The 22,197-nt window shown below is 63.4% G+C and overlaps 1 protein-coding gene across 2 annotated transcripts; it reads right to left on the bottom strand.

Moving 5' to 3' along the window:
• Positions 1-301: 301 nt before the first annotated feature.
• TRAF2 (TNF receptor associated factor 2) lies at positions 302-20,726 on the bottom strand. 2 transcript variants are annotated; one of them, XM_079927147.1, is made up of 11 exons: positions 20,691-20,726; positions 13,419-13,635; positions 12,880-12,958; positions 12,617-12,715; positions 8,364-8,525; positions 7,547-7,621; positions 5,908-5,982; positions 4,200-4,526; positions 3,546-3,723; positions 2,852-3,000; positions 302-2,202 (listed from the first exon to the last, which is right to left on the bottom strand). In XM_079927147.1, exons 2-11 carry the CDS (start codon positions 13,604-13,606, stop codon positions 1,984-1,986), a joined length of 1,551 nt encoding a protein of 516 aa, XP_079783273.1. In that variant the 5' UTR covers positions 13,607-13,635; positions 20,691-20,726; the 3' UTR covers positions 302-1,983. The 2 variants fall into 2 exon arrangements, with proteins under 2 accessions (XP_079783273.1, XP_079783274.1); XM_079927148.1 differs by lacking the exons at positions 13,419-13,635; positions 20,691-20,726 and having other exon boundaries at positions 12,880-13,391.
• Positions 20,727-22,197: the final 1,471 nt, after the last annotated feature.

The raw sequence follows: 22,197 nt of genomic DNA, 5'->3' as shown, positions 1-22,197 counted from the left end.
CAACTAAGCCTGTGCACCGTAACTACTGAGCCTGCGCTCTAGAGCCTGCAAGCCACAACTACTGAGCCTGTGAGCCACAGCTACTAAAGCCCACGCGCCTAGAGCCCGTGCTCCGCAACAAGAGAAGCCACCACGATGAGAAACCCACGCACCGCAAAGAAGAGTAGCCCCCGCTCCCTGCAACTAGGGAAAGCCGGTGTGCAGCAATGAAGACCCAACGCAGCCATAAACAAATAAATAAATTTATTTATTTTACAAAACCCCAACCATCAGAAGAAAACAGTATTTGTCAGGCCGGTGGGGGCAGGGGGCTGGGACTTCTCGACTAAGGGGCCAGCGGCACTGTCCATGACCCGCGTGTGTACAAGCGCTCCATTTCTGTGCACACCTGCACACGCAGCCCACACGTGCTCCACGGCCAGTTTCCGGGAATACTGGGAGCTCTCTCCGACCAGGAGGAAAACAGGACCAACAACCCAGCAGGCAGGCGGGCGGCAGGCAGGGACCCTGGAGGAGCAACGAGCCTGCACGCACGAGCAGCAAGGGCTGGACGGGATGGGACAGGCAGCAGCGGGGATGTTCTGTCCAGGTTAGGAGGGCAGAGCAGGGAGGCATGTGCCCGAGGGAACGTGGAGGAGGGACACCGTCTGTGTCTGCGCCTGGCCCGCCGTGCCATGCTCAGCACACCAGGCGTTCCCCTGGGGGAGGGGAAGAGGGATCTGCAGAGGACTGGGTACACGAGCCTTGCTTGTGGGTGACCCCAGAGACAGAAACTCAAACAGAAAAGGATCCAGATCCATGAGGGCGGAGCCTTGGCCAGTGAAGGAGGTGGTGAGAGGGAAAGGAAGCAGGACTTCAACTTTTCCGCAATGTTTCTCTTTAATTAAAATACAGAATTCAAAACGTGTACACGTGTTAATTCTGGACACACGGAGCTTATTACTCTGTGCCTTTCAATTCTTTAACTTCTCAAAACAGAGAAACGACAACGTTGTCACGGGTCCTCCGTAAGGACTCCACTCGAGCACCCAGTCCCGGTCACTAGTGCACCTGGGTGTGGCCAGCTCCCGGCCAGGACGCCGTGCCCATCCTGCAGCTCCGGGCTGAAGCCCTGACCGGGTCCAGCCGAGGTGCAAGCCTGTGCTCAGGCTGCCCGGGCTCTGCCGCTGTCGAGGAAACACCTGGAGGCCGGGCAAGTCCTGGTCCTGGGGAGATGCCACCTGTCAGGTCCCAAATGCAGACAAAGCCGTTGGCCACCCTTCCAGGCCCGTGGGCCCTGCACGGAGGGGCGGGGCAGGCCCAGAATCGGGGGCACGCACGTGGCACTGCTCTCCAGGGCAGACCCTGGGGAGCCTGAGGGACGAGGAGCTGCCCAGCTAGTAACATCCCAGAAAAGAGAATGGCTGGCTTCACTGAGGCCCGCACCAGCCAGCCTGCAGTGTCAGGGAGCCCACGGAACCACTCAAGGAGCTGGCGACACACGGGGCGTGCAGGCCAGCAGGCCAGGAGGCCCTGGCCAGAGTCACTGATGGCCAGGACGAGAGCCAGATGGACACCACTCACCGCAGAGATTCAAGGGTTTAACAGCAACTCCTCCACACCCAACAGGGAAGCCAACGTGTCTTGCGGAGGCTGGGCAGGGGGGTGCTGGACGTGCGCCCTGCGCGCGCCATGGGGCAGGGGACATGGGATGCCCTCCCCGCCTGCCGGCCTGGTCAGACTGGCCCAGCAGGGCTCTCCCTGGAGTGGCAGCCGGGCCCGAGACCGTCCCTCCTCTCCAGCAGCTCCTCACTGTGGCCCCGGCCGCCCCGCTGCAGGCTGAGGGCTCCACACCTGCACAGCCCACCTGCTGGGGACACACGGGCCTACAGCCCACCCCGATGGCCTTGGGCTGAACCCCTTCCCGGGAGGCGGCCCCTGCCTCTGGGACGTGAGCTCGCAGGTGCCCGCCCAGCACGGTGGCCCTGCTCCCGTGGGCAGCAGCTAGAGCCCTGTCAGGTCCACTATGGCCTTGATGAAGATGGCGTCATCACGCACGTAGGAATTCTTGGCCTCCATCTTGGAGACGGGGCAGAAAAGCGGGCAGCCGCTCGCGATGTTCATGTCGCTGACCGGCCTCTGGAACGAGGATGAGGTCACGTCGGGCCTGAAGGCGTCAATCACATGCTCCCGGTTGTTCTGATCCAGCAACATCAGGGTCACCTGGGAGGAGAGCGCCCAGGGGACAGCACGTGAGTCACAGCCTGCCCAGCTGGCGGGAGCCCGGTCTGCAGTCGCGTGCCAGGAGCACGGCCGCCACGGGTCTGCCCGGTCTGTCCGTCTGTGCCCGTCCCGGCGTCTTCTGTCCACTGACACCAGGATCCGAGGCTGAAGCCCAGGACCCCGCGCCACGTCCATTTGTGCTTTTTTCTGACAACACTTGTCTAAGGGACGTTTTCTCACCAAAGAGCTCACGCAGCTGTCCCCGCCCCCAGGAACAGCACCCCTCAGGGAGAAGCACGAGCCAGCCCCGTGCTCAGTGACGCCACCTCCTCCACGAGGGCCACGGGGCTGCCCAGCGTCGTCATGGCGTCTGTCCTGACTAGTGCCTGGGTCTCCGATTCCTCCCCCACGTGGGCTCTGGCTTCCCAAGGGTTGGGCCATGCCCTCAGATCAAGGCCCCCTGTCCCAAGGCCTTCCTTGGGACAAACTCTGAGGCAGCACCACCACTAACTGCTGGTCCCGAGTGGCTGACCAGCGGCATGGCCCAGGAGACAATGGACACTGCCCGAGCACTGAGGCGTGGTGACGCCGACACCTGTCACCCACGGGCTCCCGCGTGCCCGCACAGCCGGGGCAGGGCCTTGCGCACCTTCTGGTTGAAGGGCCAGTGCAGGAGGGCGTCGTGGGGGCCCTTCATCAGAACGAAGAAGAGGGACAGGTGCGTCCCGCGCCCAGTGCCATCTCCGTTCAGGTAGGCGCGCAGACACATCTTGTAGCCGTACCTGCTGGTGTAGAAGGCTGTGGGGAGGTGCTGGTGAGCGCCCAGGGCTCAGCCCATGCGGCCACCTCCCCCGGAAACACACACGCGCCACTCAGGGTGGAGGGCACAAGGAGGGAACGTTCTCCTCCAGGCACGCAGTTAGCTGCTCGTGCAAACAGACTTCTCTTGAAAATGGAAGTAGTAATCAGACACAGCACTTTTAAGAAACTCTAAATGCGACCCCGCACTGGCCCTGCTACCAACCGGGAAGGAACCTCAGGGGCTGGACTGAGACTTGAGCACCAGGCAGGGGCTCTGGGCAGAGGGGCTGCGGTTGGACTGAGCCCGACCTGGACAAGTCTCATGTCCAACGGGGAGCAGAGGGGGCGACCACGGACACGGTGGGCCTGCCGTTTAAGGAACGAGTTGTGACCCTGACGTGAGGCTGGTGACTGTGGGCTGAGGAGCTGGCTCCACCGGGGGGCCCTGCTGCTCCCGGCCGCAGCAGGGGGCAGACCCCAGCCCAGACATGCGGGGACCCAGGGTGGCAGCAGCTCGGGGAGGGCAAGTTCCGGAAGAACACCTGGGGAGAAGATGGCGGGCGTGCGGCCAGCCACGGCTTCCTGGCGCTTCCTGGCGAAGTCCGGGATCTTCCAGATGAACACCCCGTCGAAGGTGGACGCCTCCATCTCGTGGACCTTCTGCTCCAGGTCGGCCATGGCCAGGTCCTTCAGGCCGATGCTCCTCTCCAGCTGCTGCACCTGGGGGCACGGGGCCCGTCAGGACGCGCCCCTGGGGCGCCGGGCCAGAGGGGCCTGGGGCTCACCCGCCTCCACAGAGACCAGCTTCCCTCTGGGAGGAACATGCTATGAAACGACCCCCGTGCCCAGTGCCTCAGCCTTGCTGGGTCAGCTGCTCTCGGATGGGCTCCATGCCCACGAGACCCCCGACCCCAGGAGGAAACGTGCTCGCTCGTGGGAGCCGCGTGAAGCTCCAGGCACGCTCCCCACGGCCGCCTCTGCCCCCAGGCAGAGGAGAGACTCCACCAGCGGCCTCGCTGAGCCCCGCGTCGGGCCCTGCGGGAAGGGGCTCAGAGAAGAGCTCCGTGCAGGCCCCGCGCGGAGAGCCGAGTGCCCGCTGGAAATGCAGGCGCTGTCCTCCAACGCCTGGCTCTGCAGCCCCGAGCCCCTGGCACCCGCCCGACGAGGCCTGGCACCGCGGGCGAGCGGGCACAAACCTTATTACTCAGGGCTTCGATCCTGTCTTGGTCCAGCCGGTGCTGCCGGCCGCAGGCCTCGGCAGTCACGGCCACCCGCTCCACCTCCCGGTTCAGCACGCAGACGATGTTCTCGAAGGTGGCTGTCTTCCGCTCCAGGGCCTCGCACCTCTGCAGCAGCTCCGCCGCCTGGGAGGGCGCTGCCCCCGGGCCTGGCGTGCTGGCCCCCCAGCCCTGCTCGCCCTGGCTGAGGAGGGGGGGCCCGGCCTCCAGGAGGGCGCCCAGAAGCAGGGCCAGGTGCTCCCGGAGCCGCTGCGCCTCGTGCTCCTGCAGCCTCTCGCCCTCCACCTGCCGAGGCACGACGCCCGCTTTCAGTCCCGGGGGCCCGCGGCCGCACACCTCGCTAGAGCACCGGAGCCCGGCGCGCGGCGGCGACACAGGGGTGACCTGCCCTCTCGCTCACCTGCCAGCACTGCGTCTGTCACTGTCTGAACTCAACCGCGTCTGCGAAACACAGACCTCCCTACGTGACTCACTCGCGTTTCGGGTGATGGGAGGAACCCCGCGGCTGGGCGGGGGAGGGGGATGGAGCCCAGCTTAAATAGTCCCTACGGATCTGGCTTTGCAGCCACATCCCTTCCAAAGCTCCACAACGAGTTTGGAGGGTCAGACAGCCTCAAAGAGCCTAAAGTGGAAAGAAAGGGACGAACCTCCGCGTGAGGCCCAGCGCCCGGGAGCGCCCTGGGATGGCCGGGCACCTGAGGCTTCCGGAAGCTGGGCCGAGGCCAGCTGGGTCCTCAGGGTCAATAGGACACTCGTCCTCACTGGGACGTGAAGAGGCCGTGGCAGCGTGTGCCCTAGGCCCCTCCTCTGGCCTCTAACGTCCCCCACGCCAGGGACCCCCGGACCTGAGCGGGAAATGACCACACCGTGTTGCCCAGAAGCAGGATGTCAAACACAAACCCAGGGAACGGGAGGGGCACTGCCCTTGTTCACCCTCGTTAGAAAAAACAAAGCAGGACACCGAGACCAAGTGTTGTGAAGTCACCAAGTGACAACACCGCCAGGACCGCTGCCACCGGAAATGCTGCTGGGGTGTCGCCGAGAGCAGAGGGCTGGTGGGGCACAGAATAGGTGGGAAAGGAGGGCAAGGGCACATAAGCAGGGAGCTGCCCAGGCCCGAGGGAGCCGCACAGAAGCTGGTAGGCGCGGCGGGCAGACAGGAGGTGGGTCAGGGCCCGGGGCAAGTCAGCGTGCTGGAGGACAGCCAGGCCGGTGACCGGGGTGTGGTGACGCAGGAGGGCCACGCAGGCCACAGAGGTGAGGCGGGGAGGCAGAGAGGCTCCAGGACCCGTCTGCAGGCAGAACGGAGGCTCTTCTGGGAGACTGGATGTGATGGGAGAGACAGGAGGCAGCTCCAGAACGACCACTGTGCTTTTGGCCAGAAGAGCCGGGTGGAGCAAGGTGTGCTTTTTGGGTGAGGTGAGAGGACGGGCAGAGGGGCCATCGCTAGACCTCAGGGGGCAGCGACACGCTGGGGGTTCCCAGCAGCTGGGCGGTCAAGGCTGGGCACCAGGGATCACCTGGGGGACGAGCGGACAGAGCCGGGACACCTGAGGGCCGGATTGGAGGTGGAGTGGAGACCGTGTCCGCACGGCGCGGTCACGTCCGCCGGCCTCTGCTTGGGAACCAGGAGCTCCCGGTGGTCCCGCCGCAGACCTGGACTCACCATCTCGGGGCAGCCGACAGCGTGGAACCTGCAGGGGACTCGGCATCTGCCACATGTCCTGACGTGGTCCTGAAACTGACGGGCCTGACATCAGACACCGGTCCCCCTCTGCTCCAGCCGCTCCCACACCGACTGGGTCAGCGTCCCATCAAAGGACCCTTGCACCCGCCCCACTGGCCTCTGCACGCTCGGGCCAGACAAAACCCCACAACCTGCTCCCAAAGCTGCAGTGCACACTCACGCACACACGCGAACACGCGCACGTGTGTGTTTGAGGCACGTGGGCCGTCTGGGATCGCCCGCAGAGCCCGTCCCGCGCGTGGGCCTCTGCGTCCCAGAGAGCAGCCCTGCCCACCCCCTCCCTCACAGGCCGGTCTGAGGCCCTGGGGCCTGGGGGCCGACAGCCTGGGTTCCAAACGGAGCCAGGAGTGAGACCAGCAGCCTGACCAGGGATCAGACCCCACTGCTGACCCGGCGTGGCGCTGGCCCATGGCCACACTCAGCAGAGCAGAACCCATGACCCAGAGCGTGGCCAGCTGACCCAGCAGTGTCTGGGCCGAGGGAGACACAGCCAGGCCGGCATTGCCAGGAGTGCGGGGAGGGGAAGGGGCAGCCACTGGCCTCCACCTGCCAGGGACCCAAAATGTGGGAAATCAGACTTACGCCTGCAGGAAACAGAGAATTTCCTCTGCACCTGGGAGCGGAGAACGATCCCAACTCTGGATCAAAATCCAGAGACAACGAGAAAAACCTTGCAAAGTGCCCCCAACACAGAAGCGAACCAAAAGCACCGTTAACTAAAAGGACAAACAACTGCACCTTACAGCCCTGACAGACAAAGAGCTCCAAAAACAGAGAAAACAGGACAAGTGCCCTGCCAAGAAACGCACGGAGTCACAACTGCTCCCCAGGAAAGAAACGCAGGTGAAGTTGAGGCAGAAAGCTCGCGGTCACGCTCACAGCTTGAGAAATGCCGCCTAAACCAGCCTGGGTGCTGTTCTCACCCATCACGTGGGAGAGGCGTGCGCGACCGAGGACAGCTCGGGAGGGGCCCGCGCCCCACCAGCTTCCGGAAGCACCCTCTTCCCAGCTCTTGCCCTGGAGCCTGTAACCGTTGCACAAATCCACGAGGGCGCAACCTCAGAAGCTCAAGAGACGAGACGAAGGGGCCTCATGGAACAAACTGCAGCTGCCTCCCCGGGGACCAGGCGCGGGCTTCCCACAGGCATGTGAGCGTACGCCCTCCCTCTCTCCCAGAGCATGGAGGCCGCCTGGCCGCCACCACCACCACCACCGACTCAGCTCCCAGCACAGCCAGGGTGGGCCTGGGGGCCTGCCAGTGGAACCAGCGCCACAGCAGGAGCACAGACAAGCCACCGCCCTGTCCTCAGGGACAGAGTCCTCAGGGACAGAGACCTCCCGCAGCGAGAAGAGCCAGGTAAACAGTCCAACTGCCCAGATCCCCGCTCCCTGGGGCCAAGTGGCTCAGACGCAAGGCTGCGCAGCCGGAGCGGGGGGAGGGGGGTGGCGGGAAGAGGAGGAGCCTGCGACCCCACCCCTGGGAACCCCACCCCCAGAGCCGAGGTGTGGCCTGTCCTTTGAACACCACGCTGCTCAGGGGCACCAGGGGAGCGCTTACTTTCTCGCGTGTGATCTTCTTCTTGCCGCAGCCCTCGCAGGTCAAGGGGAACTTGGGGCAGACCTGGTGGTGCGCCTGGAAGAGACCGGGCAGCCGTCAGAGCTGGGGCCAGGCCAGCAACGCTCCTGAGCCCCGAGGTGGAGATGGCATGCGACACGGGGCTCTGCAGATTCAGGACCTGCCCTTGCCTGGCAGCCGCTGGGGCAACACCAGGAGGAGGAGCGCCCCACCGCCCCAAGAGTACTGCCACCCGGGTGCCAGGCTGGCGGACTTCCTGGTGGTGGGGGACCCAAGCGGCCAGAGCACCTCCGAGACCCCTGACGAGATGCGCAGCGTGGGCGCCCCGAAGTCTCGGGCCCTGGGCTGCCTCTAGAGCTGAGCTTCCCGGGCGTGAAAAACACCTCAAGGACCCGACCAGCCAAATGCAGACTAACGGCCGGCTTCTTCAACAAACAAACGGCAGAGAGAAAAAGACACCCACAGGGAAAGGCTGAAGGTGAAGAGACCTGCAGACACCAGGGGGGCGTCTGGGTCCCGACCCAGCAGATCCACGTGACCCACACGGACAGACTCCGGAAACGTGGGCACCGAGCTCACTCGTGACCTCAGGAAGCGGGAAGGTGGCCCGCCCTTCACAAACAAGCGACGACTTCCAGATAAAGCCCCACGGCGTTCGGGGCCTGTTCAGCGTGAACCCAGGGAGGCTGCTGCCGAGCGAGAGCGAGGGTGGCGTGGCCGCACGCTGCCGTCCCCCTGTGCAAGCTTGCCCCCGGCCCGGGGCCGCCAGGAGCCTCCGAGCCGCCGGGCGCGCGCTCACCTTCATGTCGGCCGAGCAGCAGGGCGCCCTGCAGTGCCGGCAGCTGAGGCTTCGCTCCGGGCACGCGTGCTCCAGGTGGTGTTCCTTCTCGCCCAGGCGCACCAGGCCTTTACACGCCGGGCACTCGGTCAGCACGAATGGGCAGTGTCCTTCGTGGCAGCTCTGGCAACGAAGGGAGCGAGGCGTTGGCGGAGCGCCCGTGGGGTTCTGGGCCACTGCCCCGCCGGCCGTGGACCGGTCTGGGTTCGTTCTTGGCGCTAGGCCATGGGGGCCACCGCGTTCACTCCACTGCCCCTGCTCCAGCGCAGAGATCAGGACCCAGATCCAGCAGGCGGCACCCCGCCCTCGGGACACAGAGGGGACAATGAGAGGGGCTGCGGGAACAGGTTCTAAACGGACGGAGGGCAGAGAAGTGATGCCGTGGGGACCAGAACGAGAAGCGGATGCAAACGCAGGCGCCCACCCGTCCCGACGCCCAGGCTGAGAGTCCCCGTTCCCGCCCTCCTGGAGCTGAGGACGTGCAAGGTGACGTGGCCAGGGAGGCAGGGGCCCAGCCTGGGCTTCCGAAGGGTCAGGCGGGGCCCAGGCGGAGCCCAGTAAAGCCAGCAGCGCGGGGAGGCCCCGACCCGGACAGGCGTGGCCCTGAGCAGCGCAGCACTTGGGGGGCCGCGGCAGCGGGCTGAGCGGAGGTGGCAGCGGCTGAAGAGGTGAGAAAGGGTGGGACCCGGAAACAGGGCTGCAAGCCTAGGGGACAGACAGAAGCTGTGCGCAGCTCTCAGGAAACGCCGGCCGGGAAGGGGCACAGAGGGCGGGCCGGTAAGCAGAGAACGGGAGATGACGGTTTGTTTGCTGTTTTTTAAAAACTGTGGTCAAGTACGCATCACACAAAATCGACCCCTGGTGCCTGGGCACCGAGCACATCCACGCCGTGGGGTCAGCACCTCCACCAAGATTCAGGCTGGGCGCCTGACAAGCTGGGGCAGCTCAGGGCCCCCGCAGAGCTCGCAGAGCTCCGCCGCAGTGACCTTGAGGAAGGAGGAGCCTCACGCGGGCTCTGTCTCCACGTGGCCCACAGTCCGAGGCCGAGCGAACAGGCCGGCTGAGTCTCCACCCCGTGCAGCAGGCTTGGCTGCCAGGGCCAAAGCTCACCACTCGGGGAGTGAGCAGTGCTGCCAGGTGAACCCCAGAGACATGGCACGTGTGGTGCTCTCCCAGCAGCCGGGGTGTGGAGACTTCAGATGTGGTGCCCGTGGCACTCCCGCCTCCTCACAGGACCCCGGGCTCCACGTCTCCGCAGGGACACACGTCAGATGGAACTCGGCCTTCTCAGCAAGACTCCCCCGTGACCCCCCTCAACCCGACGGGGCTCTGTGGACGCTGCCGCAGAGGCCCGGCCCCAGGACACAGACCGGCCGTGCGGGTGGGCAGGACGCCACTAGGTACAGGGAGCAGAGCAGAGGGGACACCTTCCCCGAGGGCTCCTGCTCCAGCGACAGCTCCTTAAAGGCTCCACGGCGGCCACGCCCGGGAGGAGCTTCCCTCGACCGCCAGGGCACCCCCAGCTTCCCCAGACAGGGCCCTGGCGTGGCCACACTGAGCACAGCCCGAACAACCACACCGAGCCACAGGGGAGCCCCGGAAACAACCAGGCTCGTGAAACAGAAACGACAGCACCCAGAGGGCACCTGGATCTGATCAGAGCCAAAGAACACGCTCAGGTGAGCCCCGGGGCCACTGCACAACTGGAGAGGGACGCCCGCGGCCAGCGCTGAGCACCCGGCCCCACACGGCTCGCCACTCAGCGGGTGCCCCTGGGATTCAGAGCCCTGAAGCGCGCACCTGGCGCAGGAGCAGCAGCGTCCTCACAGGCTGGCACGGGCTCCGCGGGCTCCCACTGCCACCAGATGGCTCAGGGAAGCAACACTTCAACCAGAGTTCAAGCTAAATGCTCAGGCATTTCAACTTTGGATTCCCTGACACGTGAGCACATCCGCCTGCTCACCTTTCAGCTGCAAAATGTCCCCATCAGCTGGTCCTCCCTCAGGTCCGCGCGGACCCCTCCTCCGAAGCCCGAGGCCCCTTCTCCCTGCTGTTCCTTCCACGTAGCCCCTGCTTCTCGCTTCCAGAAAAGCAGTCCCCAGGGCTGCTATGTGTACAGCCACTTCTAACACCTTCTAACTGAACTGGAGTCTTAATTCCCTGAGTTTTTAGAAAATACTAGACGTGGCTGCAAAGGAAAAGCTTATTCAAAGGCTGACCAGGATTTGCCCCACCTCGCCACACTCTCAGGAGCTCAGCCGCAGCCTCAGCATTTCCCAGCACCGCCCCAATTCTGAGCAACCCAAAGGGCAAACGTGTTGGCTCCGGGCTGGGAGCAGGGCCACCGCTGCAGCAAGGTGGCCACCCCACGCCCCGAGGTGGGGTCTCACCCCAGCTAGAGAGAGGTTTACCCGACGTCAAAGGCTGCACCGAGAGACCCAGAGCAGTGCCCGTCTCCCACGTGACCAACCCCAGGGACTTTCCTGAGTTCCCCGGGTGCAGCCAGGGACTTTCCAGCCCGCATGCCTGCAGGGCCGGCGCAGGGCCCACGGGCTGGCCGCGGTCCCAGGCCCTCGGCCAGGGGCCTGCGAAGCCACCACCCGCACCAGCGGCCTGGAGACGGCAGAAACCCCAGAGGACGCGGGAGCTGGGGTTATTCCGCCTGTCCCTGGGGGTCTTTGGTCCCCTCAAAAGGCGACACAGTACCCGCTGCACTCCCTGCTGGGGCTCCCCACCCGCCCAGGAGAGACCCTGCCCCGAGGCCGGCTCTCCGGACAGCGCTGGGCAACAGCTCAGGCCCGTCTGCTGAGCAGGGCCTCGGTGGCAGCACCCCCTGCCTGTGCCCCTGCCCCACGGTGGCCCCTGGGCGTCGGAGGCCTCTGTCCACGGACTGCAGTCCTACTCCCCGGAAGGGCACAGAGAGGCCTCCGCTTCCAGGCCCAGGTGCCCGTCAGAGGAAAGCCCAGCTTCTGTCCACCCGGCCACTGGCTCCTCCCCAGAGACAGCCAAGCTGCCCCTCTGGCAAAACGCAACCGAGAGCCTGAAGCCCACGAAGTCGAGTCAGTCAAGACCAGCGGACGCCGCCACGCAGCGCCCGGGACGGGAGGCGGGAGGCGCCCCAGGAACCCAGGACCCAGTTCCAGAGCCGACAGGCTCTCCCGTGTCGTGACTCAGTCGCAGCCCGGCGCCCACCCCATGGCAGGGAGGCTGCTCCGTGGCCTGGGCAGCCCTGGGCGTAGGCGAGCCGGGTCCCCTGCAAACAGCCCCTCCAGCCTCGCCAGCCTCGCCGCATGGGACAGCAACAAGGCCTCCCCACCTTAAGGACCCCGCCCATTACTCTGCACCACTGCACACGACCTCCCAGCCCGGGCAGCCTCCACTCCACCTCCTGTCTCACAGGGCTGGTTCCCGCACGTTCTGTCCTCCTCTGCTGGGCTCATCTCCCTGAGACCCCAAAGCTGATTGAGAGTGGCCTCAGCGTGATGTCCCCAAGGTCCGTCCCCGCTGTAGCCTGGGGCGGGGCTCCCTTCCTCTCATGACTGGACACTATTCCGCGGCACGACCAGCCCACATCTTGTGTGTCCCGCCCTCTGCCAGGGACACTTGGCTGCCGGGAACAGTGCTACTGGGAACACTCATGCGCAGGCACCTTGGAAACGGAAGTTTTTAAGGGCGTTTGATCACCAGGAAGAGTGTCCGGAGGGGCTCACAGCCGCAGGTTCAGCTGCCGGAGGCCCAGCACACAGGGACCCCAACTTGCCAGCCTTGCACGGCAGAGACAGGCCTGCAAGATACGCACCCGGCCACTGCCCTTGTCCCTGGCCAGATGCCTTCCTGTGACCCCAGAACGGACGTGCGAGCTACTCCCGCGTCTTCCAGTGGCAGCGCTATCCAAGTGAGGAAAGACAACGAAGTCCCGTCGGCGAGAGAGCTAGTTTCCTGCCTGCGCGGCGCTCTCAGGGCCGGACCAGGGTCCCCGCACACACCCCTGCTCACCGCCACCGCACTGCGGCTGGAGGACTGCGTCCACGGACACACCAGGAAACAGCCCAGACAGGGTGAGCACCCCACCCTGGGCCACATGCCCGGCTCCCCCGGCTCCAGAGTCTAGGTGGGCACGTCCAGAGCAGCAGCTGCACCCCCTTCCGCGGGACTCAGGCGGGCTTGAAGCTGCTCTGCGGGAGGGGCTTCAGCCAGCGCAGGGCAGCCCCTACCTCGTACTCCTTCAGGGTCCCCTTCCAGGTGCAGCCCTCGCTGGAACAGACGGCTGGCAGGCTCTCTACCTCCCTGCGGGCAGCATTGTCCGGGAAAGCCTGGGGAGAGAGCGTACCTTGGGTAAGCCCCCTCCCAGACGCCCACCCGCCTGGCGCCCCACACCACGAGCCTTGCGGGGAGACTCGGGACCAGGGCGCCTCTCCCACGGCCGTTCCCAGGTTCCCTCTCCCCTCGACACCGTCAGCGTGGACGGCTCACTCACCGAGCTGCTCTCCAGGATAGAGACGCCTTCCTCGTAAATGCCCTCGTTCACGCAGGCGGCACAGTTCTGGGGCCCGGAGCTGGTGGGGAGAGGGCGAGGCCGCACCGTGAAACCCGCCATGGAGGGTGGGAGGCCCGCGGCCTCGCCAACACAGGCCCACGCCACGGCTCGGGCTCTGGAGCCTCTGTCGGCCACCGGCGTGGCCAGCAGACACGACGCACCGTGCGAGACACTCGGGGCCCAGCCCCAAACCCCGGCCCATCTGAACGCGACCCGCGCAGACGGATGCCAGGACCAGGGGCTGCTGTCCTCCTGCTGACGGGCCGGAGGCCCCACCTCCCGACCCCACAGGGACTCGGGCGCCCAGCGCAAAGGGAGCGGGAGCCTCCAGGCAATTTTAAACGGTCCGCTTCCCACCAGAGACAAGGAGAAGCAGGGAAAACAGACTCTAAGGAGATGCTTGACTTCACCCCACACCAAAGCAGCCCTGGGCCACGCGGGCATCAGCGTCCGCTCCTGGCAGCTCCCGGCGCCCCTACCTCAAGATGCTGCTCAGGCAGAAGGAACAGTAGCGGTGGCCACACTGAGCCTGGAAGGGCCTGCGCAGGACGTTCCTGCAGGCCGAGCACAGGTACTTGTCCTCTAGCTTGGTCCCCAGGAGGGTCTTGGAGAAGCCAGGCTGCAGCAGCTCCAGGGAGGCGGGAGGGGTCGCGCTGGCTGCAGCCATGAGCACCGCAGCCCCACCAAGGCCAAGCCCTAAGGGAGAGCACAGCGTGTCACGGCGGGTCCAGGGATGTGCAAGGCCTGGACCATTAGGCCTCTGAGAGGCAGGACGTCAGCGCTCCGGGGAGCCCAGTGCAGGCGGGGCTAAGGCTGAGACAGCGGGCACCCGCACGCCCGCCGCAGCCCTGGGCCCAGCGGGCTGTCCTTGTGGCCGCCCGGCCCGGGCCTCTGCTCCCAGGCCAGCTGGCCGGGCTCGCATCTGACCGTGATCGCGGACCCCAATCCTTACGCCCTGCCGTCTCCCCAAGGCTCCAGGTGCGAATGTGTCCTTAGAACATTGGACAGCTTGGCAGGCGACGGCCCCGGGCAGGCCCAGGAGACAGCCGTACCAACCCTTAGCCCCAGGACAGGGGTGCGGCCTGCGTGCAGCTGCTGCTCTGCTTCCGTCCCCACAGCCAGGGTCCCTCTCGCTTCAGAGCTGCCCTTTGCCGTCCACCAGGCCTTGGTAAGGCCGCCACGCAAGGTACCCAGGATGGGCGAGCGGGCGGAGGGCCCCCCACAGCGCTCAGAGGCCTGCTCTTCGTCCGCTACCCTGGCAGGCCACCCCAGCCCTTCGTGCAAATCCCCGAAGAGCCATCCCTGCCCCCGCACGCCCCCAGCACACACGCCCACGTCTGCTCTGGGGTCTGGGCATGGTCAAGTCAGGACACTATGAAACTCTGCCCCTTTCTGGGGCGCGGAGGCGGGGGGGTCTGCTTGGGCAGCGACCGTGCACAGGAGGCCACGTGCACTGTCCTAAGCTGGCCTGACACCGAGGGGACAGCACAGACGGTGTCGTCCCCTAGCTGCTGGGCAAAGCCACTCTCAATCAGCTGTGGGGTCTGTAACACAGGAGGCCTTACTCGGAGGGCCCTCCGCAGCTCCCAGGACGTTTCACAACCGACATTCTTGCCTCCAGCCACCAACAGAAGGGACGCTGTGCCCGGGCACCTCGGGAGGGCACACCTCTGCCTCTCTCGCGCTCTCTTCACACTGGCAGGCCTGGCCCCTGGAGGGGCCATCTGTCAATTCGACAGCTGGGGGATCTCATTCCTTCAAGCCCTCACAACACAGACGTGCGAGCATGAGAGGTGCCTTTGTCGACGATGTGAGCAAAAAGTCCCAAGAGCTCACGGACACGCCCCCAGTGTGGGCCAGGGCAGCTGCAGGTCAGGCTGTGGCGGCCACACGCGTGTGTGCGTCTGGAACACAGGCCCGTGAAGGTGCACTCCCTCCCGCGTGAGAGGCATCACGTTCCTAGCTTCCCTCTTTTTCTGGTCATGCTAACTAAATTGATTTCGTAACCTTGATGGTTTAAAATATCATGGCTCCAAACTACATGAGAAAGAGGAGTTTTTATTTTTGAATATAACATGAAAAAAAAAAGCCACCTTCTTTCAGTCGAAACTCTGTATTTGTTATAAGGTGTTAAATAAAATGAAATGTGGGAATTCCCTGGCGGTCCACTCGTCAGGGCTTCACACCTTCATTGCCGAGGGCGCGGGTTCAATCCCTGGTTGGGGAAACTAAGATCCCACGAGCCGAGCCGCGCGCGGCCATAAATAAATAAATAGACAAACAAAATAAACAAGATGAAACGCAAAGGCCTCTGTGGCTGCAGCCATGTTTTACACAGGCAGGGCCAGAAAACAAAATAAAAAATGGAGCTCGTGCAAGGCGTAAGGATGAGGGTGACGCTTTTCTCGCTGCCAACCTCAAACACAGTCTCCAGCGGACCTGTCAGGAGAGACTTTCTTCTTTTGCGATGACTTTCCGCCCGAATGTGGCCGGTCTGGGGGAAACACTTTCTGGCCGACTGACCACACCTTCTGTGGCAGATTGAGCCCATTTTATTAATCCATGGACCTTTACTCCTGTTGGACATAAAAGAACCACAAACGGTCTCTTTCTTGAGCAATAAAGAAGGAAAAGGCCCCAACACACAGTAGGCCTCGTCTTCCCCGCTCAGCGGTCACAGCTACCTGGCGCAGCAGGAGGGTGGGCGGCCACGCGGTCAGAGGGCGCCCCCGCCACGCCCTAGGAGGTCTCAGTGCTTAAGGCCTTAAATGTCTTATTCAAGTCACAGTTATACACTTGAACCCTCAAGAACCGTAATGGAAAACATCATACTCTAAAGCGCCGTGCCCAAACTCAGCACCGAAAGCCACCCGACCTGCCCAAACATCAGAAGAAACCTCCGCGTCTCTGGCCCTTTCGGACCCTCCTGGCGCCACACACTCCACCCACCTGCAGTCACACAGGGCTGGGGGCTGGGCGACCGGCAGCCTTTGTACTTAGGGGTCAGATGTTACAAGCCTCCAATATGGAACCAAACCCCCCTACTGGTCCTTCCAAGCTTCCAGTTTATCTTCCAAATCCTGACTCTCAGGTGTGGTGGTGAACAACAAGAACTACATCCATTCACACGACTCACCAGGGAGTGAGAGCGAGCACTCCCACACGCCCGGCGCCGGCCTCACACTTACTTCACTCCCCAAACATGCTCCAGACGGGAATGCACTAACTTTATACAACAAACTTGCATTTTGTTGGAACGGCATTTCTACTAGACACAAAACATCATTTACAGGATAATTTCAGTTACGTGAAGCTCGAGGATAGGCGAAACTAACCTATGACAATAGAAGTTAGAACAGCAGTTACCCTTGGGGTTGGGAACTGGGATACAACAGACGTTGGGTCTTCGTCCTGGTTCTTGGCGCAAAGCACCCAGAACCCCTGGGGCTTCCTGAGCCATGGGGACAGAGGAGCATCTCCACGGTGGGGGGTGGGGGCGGCGACACTGGCCATTGACTTAATCACCAGTGATTCAATCAATCCTGCCTTCAGAACCGAGCCCCGGTGAAACCCCTAAACGACCGGGTTTGGAGAGCTTCTGGGTTGAACACGTGGAGGTGCTGGGAAGGGGGGGCTGGAGAGGGCATGGAGGCTCCACGTCCCTCCCTGTACCTGGCCCTGTGTGTCTCTCCCAGCGGGCTGTTACGCATGTTTCTCTGAGCCCTTCTAGCAAATTACTGACCCCAAGGAGGGGGTCATGGGGACCCTCAATTTACAGTCGGTCAGTCAGAAGTATGGGAGGCCCCGCCTCCCCACTGGCATCTGAAGTGGGGTGGGGGCAGCCTTGTGCAACCAACCCCTTAACACAAGGGGTCTGTGCTAACTCCAGTCGGCCAGTGTCAGAACTGAATTAAACTGCAGGATGCCCAGTCGGCATCTATCAAGAAAAGTAGGGCTTCCCTGGTGGCGCGGTGGTTCAGAGTCCGCCTGCCGATGCAGGGGACGCGGGTTCGTGCCCCGGTCCAGGATGATCCCACATGCCACGGAGCGGCTGGGCCCGTGAGCCATGGCCGCTGAGCCTGCGCGTCCGGATCCTGTGCTCCGCAGTGGGAGAGGCCACAGCAGTGAGAGGCCCGCGTACCGCAAAGAAAAAAAAACAAAAGCCAGGCAGAACTGCTTGGTGTGGGGAAACCCACACATCTGGAGTCAGAAATCCCGTGAGACGCGAAACAGAGAAGCTTTCCATGTGGGAGGGTCAGTGCTGCCTGAGGGATGTGAGGGCTTCCGGAAGGCAAAGCACGACTGTATATGTGGACACAGGCGCATCTGCCTGTACATTTAGGACTTGTGCATTTTGCTGTATGCATGCCTCATTTTAAAAAGAAAGAGATGGAGTTTCTATTCCCGAGAGTCGAAAGAAAGATGGTGAAATCCCTAATTATGGTACACCCATGCACGTTTACCCAGAATAACCCTGCTTCATAATATTAACAATGGCAGAATAACCTCAAAAACCGGGTTTAACACAAAAGAAGCCCCCCAGGTGGGGCTGCGTCTCCCTCCTGCCTCCCCACCCCCAGGAGAATGGGGGGGCATCTGGCACCCCACCGCTGTTCTGCCGTTTCCTGTGCCCCCTTCCCAAGCCCAGGTCCCGCCTGGGTACACAGCAGGAGGACCCCGGGAAAGAGCCGTCCCTGTGACTGAGCCGGAGGCCGCTGGGCAGCTGGGCTCCACCGTCCTCAGTCCGGTGTGTGGGGGTCAGGGACGAATTCTCAGAAGGCTACGTTGCTGCCCAAACCCACATCACATTAGGTGTCGGAGCACTTGGTTGCCGGGGGCCACCTGTCGCCAGCAGACACACGGGTTCAACCCAGGAGCTTCCCTCTGGGATGCCCCAACGCAAGGACCAAACTCCCCCAAATCCACGCTCCACTGACAGCTGCCCCTGCTGCACGCCACGCTGGGCCCCCAGGTCCGAGACTCCTGAAGCAACTCCCGGGGACCTGCGACCGCACACAGCGCGTGTCCTCATCCACGTGAACGTTACGCTGACACTACCTTCATCTTCGTTCAAGCTCAACGTGATGCCAAGCGGTCTGGTACCAAGTTAACGCCCAACGACCGTTTACACTAAAGCACACAGCAAACGCTGCGCCGTCCCTCCCGCCGCGCCCACTCACAGCTACTCGTGCCGCCAGCACACCCAGATGCTCATGAAAACCTGGGGCCGCTGATCAATGACGCAGCGCTTCGGCCCCTTTGAGGCCTCAGCCCCACCTCACGCCCACCTCAAACGGGCCAGGAAATCCACTGGCTCTACCCGCTACAAACATCCAGGACCTGACCACACTGCTACCACTGGGCCCGGTCACCGTCCACTGTGACCTGACTCACCGCAGGAGCCTCCCGAGGCCCTTGAGTACGAGCTGGGGACTTGGGCTCCTCCCTCAGACCCCAGGCTTCCAGGGCCTCTGCTGCTCGGCTTCCTGAACAACCCTCGCCTCCCCGCACCGTTCCTCGGCCCGGGCAGCATCGCGGGCCTGGAGGCAGGGAAGAGGGACCCGGGCCCATGGGAGGTGCAGGGGTGCCCTCCGTGCTCCCAAGGCTCCCGCCGGTCACTGGCTCCTACACCCGTGTCTGACCCTTCCTCCGTGCTGCACCACTGGCCCAGCCGGGCACCACCCCACCACAAAGCAGGGCACCCCAATCCTGGAGCCCGCACTGTAGTCACCTCCACTACTCACCTCCTACCCCCACCGCTGCTGTGTCCTCGCCTCCCTAAATCACAGCCAGTCCCCAAGAACACCTGCCCCAAACGCCATCTCCACCGCCTGCTGGCCCTGCAGGGAACACGGTGGCCACTCTGTTCCTGCTCAGAGCCAGGGGACAGCTTCCGCGGAGCCTGCCCCCCTCACTCCCCGAGGCTCAGCTGCCCAGGCCTTTGGGGGTGATCCTCACCCACCTCCGTGAAGGAGCAGGCCCAGGACACAGGGAGGACAGGGCAACAAGCCCAGGTGTGGACACAGGAACAGACGGAAGGGGTGCACCCCATTCTTGGCATGATCTGTGGAACCTGTGGGTCATTTTTTCTGGGGTTTCTTCTCTGGACCTTCCTCCCCTTGCCCGTGTGTGTGTGCCCTGTGGTGGAAACCCACCTGCCGGACCGTGCCCAGTCCACGCTGGTGTGCTGACCGGGTGGGCGGGCAGGCAGGCGGGCAGGCGTCTCTCACTGCCAGAGGGGGGCCCACACCTGGCTCAGAACTAAGTCAGAAGGCCTTTTCTTCCCAGAGAAAACATTTTCTCCAGCACCAAGTGATGGCTGTAAATTCCGTGCTCTAGTCCACAGTTTACGACCACTGTTGAAACAACCCATTTCTTCAGGTCCCCAGAGGAATGACATGCGTGTTTGTCTCCCCAGAGGGCGCGAGCCTGTGATGTACATACGGGACCTGCACTCTGTCGCTCGCATGGATGTTTCCAGGCTCCTGCTGTGCATCACGCGTGGAGCTGGGGAGACTGGGCAGCACTGTTACCGATGCGGCCAACAGGCGAGGGCCACAGGGCACAACGCAACCGCAGGTGGCACAGGTCTGGGACGCAGGGGGGACACCGGAAGGGCCCATGGCGCGGCCTGGGTGTGTCAGGAGGTGCGCTCAGGGCTGTCCCAGGCCAAAGGACCAGAGAGCACAGAGGCCCAAATCACAGCTCCGGCCTTTGGGAGCTGCAGCCTCACGGGGGCTGGGCTGTGTCCCCAGGTGTGGGGCTGAGGTGCGGGACCGGCCAGGCTGGGGCCTGGAATCAGAGAGAGCGGCTGCTCGAATGTGTGAAGATGCTACTGCTGAAAGCACTGAAAGCTTCTACTTCTCAGAAAAGCTTTCAAAAAACCACTGCTTAGGATTTTGTTTGTTTGAAATTCAACGCTGAGTTCTGCGGTATGTAAATTACACTGCAATAAAGCTGTTAAAAATAACTCAAACAACAGTTCTGGGCTCTTGGGACCCCCACCTAGAGCCAGTAACTGAGTGGCTAAACGCTGTCGTCCTCCCGGGGACATGTGGTCCCTGAGTCACGCACGGCCCGGCGTCAGGCCTGGCACGCCCCCTGCTCTGCTAGATTCAAGGCCGGGCGGAGCGGCTGCTGTCACAGGCGCAGCTGTCCCCAGCTCTCCCCCGTCCCCACCGTCCAGTCCACGAGGAGCCCGCTCTGCCTCCAAGGAGCGTCTGGCCCCGCACACACAGCAGTTTTCTGAGTCCCCACGCCAGGCTCCGTCCGCCCCGGCAGCTCCCTGGATCCCTGCATCCTCCCCATCCACCTCGGGGCTCGGTGTCACCGTCGGACAAGGCCCAAGCTCGGGGGGTCGGAGACACGGGGAGAGGGCCCCGGGCAGCAAGCGACAAGCGGCGATCCCCGAGGTCCAGGCCGCCCGCGGAGCCCGTCCGGACCCCGAGCGGGGCAGGAAGCCCCTCGGGGGCAAGAAGGGGTGGGGCACCGCAGCCGAGGCTCGGGGGCGGCCCGGGGGGCGTGGACCCCGCGCGGACCCGGGCCGGCCGCCGTGGACGCCCCGCCGTTCGCGAACTTTCCTGTGAGGGGCCCGCTCCGACTTTCAGTTTCCGGCTCCGAGAAATCCCCTCAGGCCCGCGCGCCGCGGCGGCCGTGCCTCCCGCCGGGCCTCCTGGCACCGCGCGCCCCCCCGCCCCCGCCCCTCGACCTAGACCCCAAACCCCAACCCCAATCCCCGCGGCGCGACTCACCAACCGCCGCCGCGCGCCCGGAACTGCCTGCCCGCCTGCCGCCGCCGCCGCCGCCGCCCCGCCCACGAGCCCGCCTGATGGACTGATGTGGAGACCTACCAGGAGCGAGCAGGAAGCCACACAGGGCCCCGATTGACCAGCTTTCTCCCCCGCCCCCTGCTTCGGGCCCTCCCTCCTGACGGACTGACACAAAAGCCTACCAAGTGCCGCAGAGAACCACAGCGGGCGCCGATTGGCCAGCTTTCTCCCCCGCCCCTCCCACCTCGGGCCCTCACTACTGACTGACTGACACAACAGCCTACCAGAAGCGCGCAGGGAGCCGCAGCGGGCGCCGATTGGGCGGAGCTGACGCGTCTAGGGTACTTAAGTCGCCCGCGGACGCTCTCTAGATAGAGTCCGTCTTCGCTGGCGCGGCTCTGTGGCTGGAGGGCGTGGTCCCGCTGTTCCCGCAGAGGGTTAGTTCCAGGCGCAGGGCTGGGCCCCAGTGTGGGTTACATTTATGAGAAAAAGTACAAATAGACGCCGCTCACCTAAAGGGTAGGAAGGCTTTAGAGCTCTCCTTTCGGAGTAGTGAAATGTTCTAGCTCTAGGTAGTGGCGACGGTTGCCCGACATTACAAAGTACAAATGACACTGAATTGTAAGCTTTAAAATGGTTTAAACGGTGAATTTTATCTTATGTGAATTTCACCACCAAACAAAACAATATGCACAGCCTATGGCACATGGACACACACGAGTGGAAATATTTAGAAAGGAAGCGCTGGTCTTGACCAGAAAAAAGGGGCGGCACACTGCCGCTAAGTGTGTGACCTGAGGACAAGCCGTTTCTCATCTGCTAAAGGAGAGTGGGGACAATTTGGATTCTCTCCTGTGGAACACAGCTTTCTAAATACCTGAGAACAGCGTCTCATCTGATACCAGCACCCGGAAATGGGGACGGCTCTCCCCATTTTGCAGAAAAGGAAAGATTACGAGAGGCAAGATTCCTTACCCAGGTCACACAGCACACTGGGCACCCCCGCTCCAGGGGGAGCATCTGAAGCCACGCAGACTGTTCAAGGACAGAGTAAACGACACAGAAGCCACATGATGTAAAGGGTCCACGCTGTGTCCAGAAGTCCTCACATCACACTGCATAAATCATTACTAGGTCTGGAGTCGGAATTCCCCGATCGCAAACGCCACATCCCCGAATACAGCAGCAAGGCCCCTAGGCCTCCATTACAAGTTCCGTGAACTTCAAGGCTGAGTTTGCCACCAGCAGCCGTGGAAACCTCCTCAGTCCCCACCTACGCGTTCCATGAGGTTTCCCTCAAGGCCCATAACTAACCGAGCTCTCAGGTGTAAGGAGGTTTCTCCTCCTGGGGTCTGGGGGGCCGAGGCCATCCTGTGAACCCACTGGCAGCACGGAAGGAAGTGGCTCTTGCTGCAGAGAGGAGGTCCCCCCTCAGCAGCACCCCTCTTTCTTCAGGGTAAAGTGGAAGTTGTTCGCCGGCCTTCTGCAG

The sequence above is a fragment of the Stenella coeruleoalba genome, assembly GCF_951394435.1.
Source record: "Stenella coeruleoalba genome assembly, chromosome: 7".
NCBI classification, from domain to species: domain Eukaryota; kingdom Metazoa; phylum Chordata; class Mammalia; order Artiodactyla; family Delphinidae; genus Stenella; species Stenella coeruleoalba.
The sequence above is the reverse complement of the archived record's forward strand: the minus strand, read 5'-3'. Positions and strand labels throughout refer to the sequence as shown.

Excerpts from the sequence above, each read along its gene's own strand:
- TRAF2 (XM_079927148.1), bottom strand. The coding sequence starts at position 13,383 with ATGCCCGCGTGGCCCAGGGCTGCTTTGGTGTGGGGTGAAGTCAAGCAT. Across the intron at positions 12,716-12,879 it reads CTATCCTGGAGAGCAGCTCG|GCTTTCCCGGACAATGCTGC; the intron begins GTGAGTGAGCCG and ends CTCTCTCCCCAG. Across the intron at positions 2,203-2,851 it reads ACTGGCCCTTCAACCAGAAG|GTGACCCTGATGTTGCTGGA; the intron begins GTGCGCAAGGCC and ends CTCTCCTCCCAG.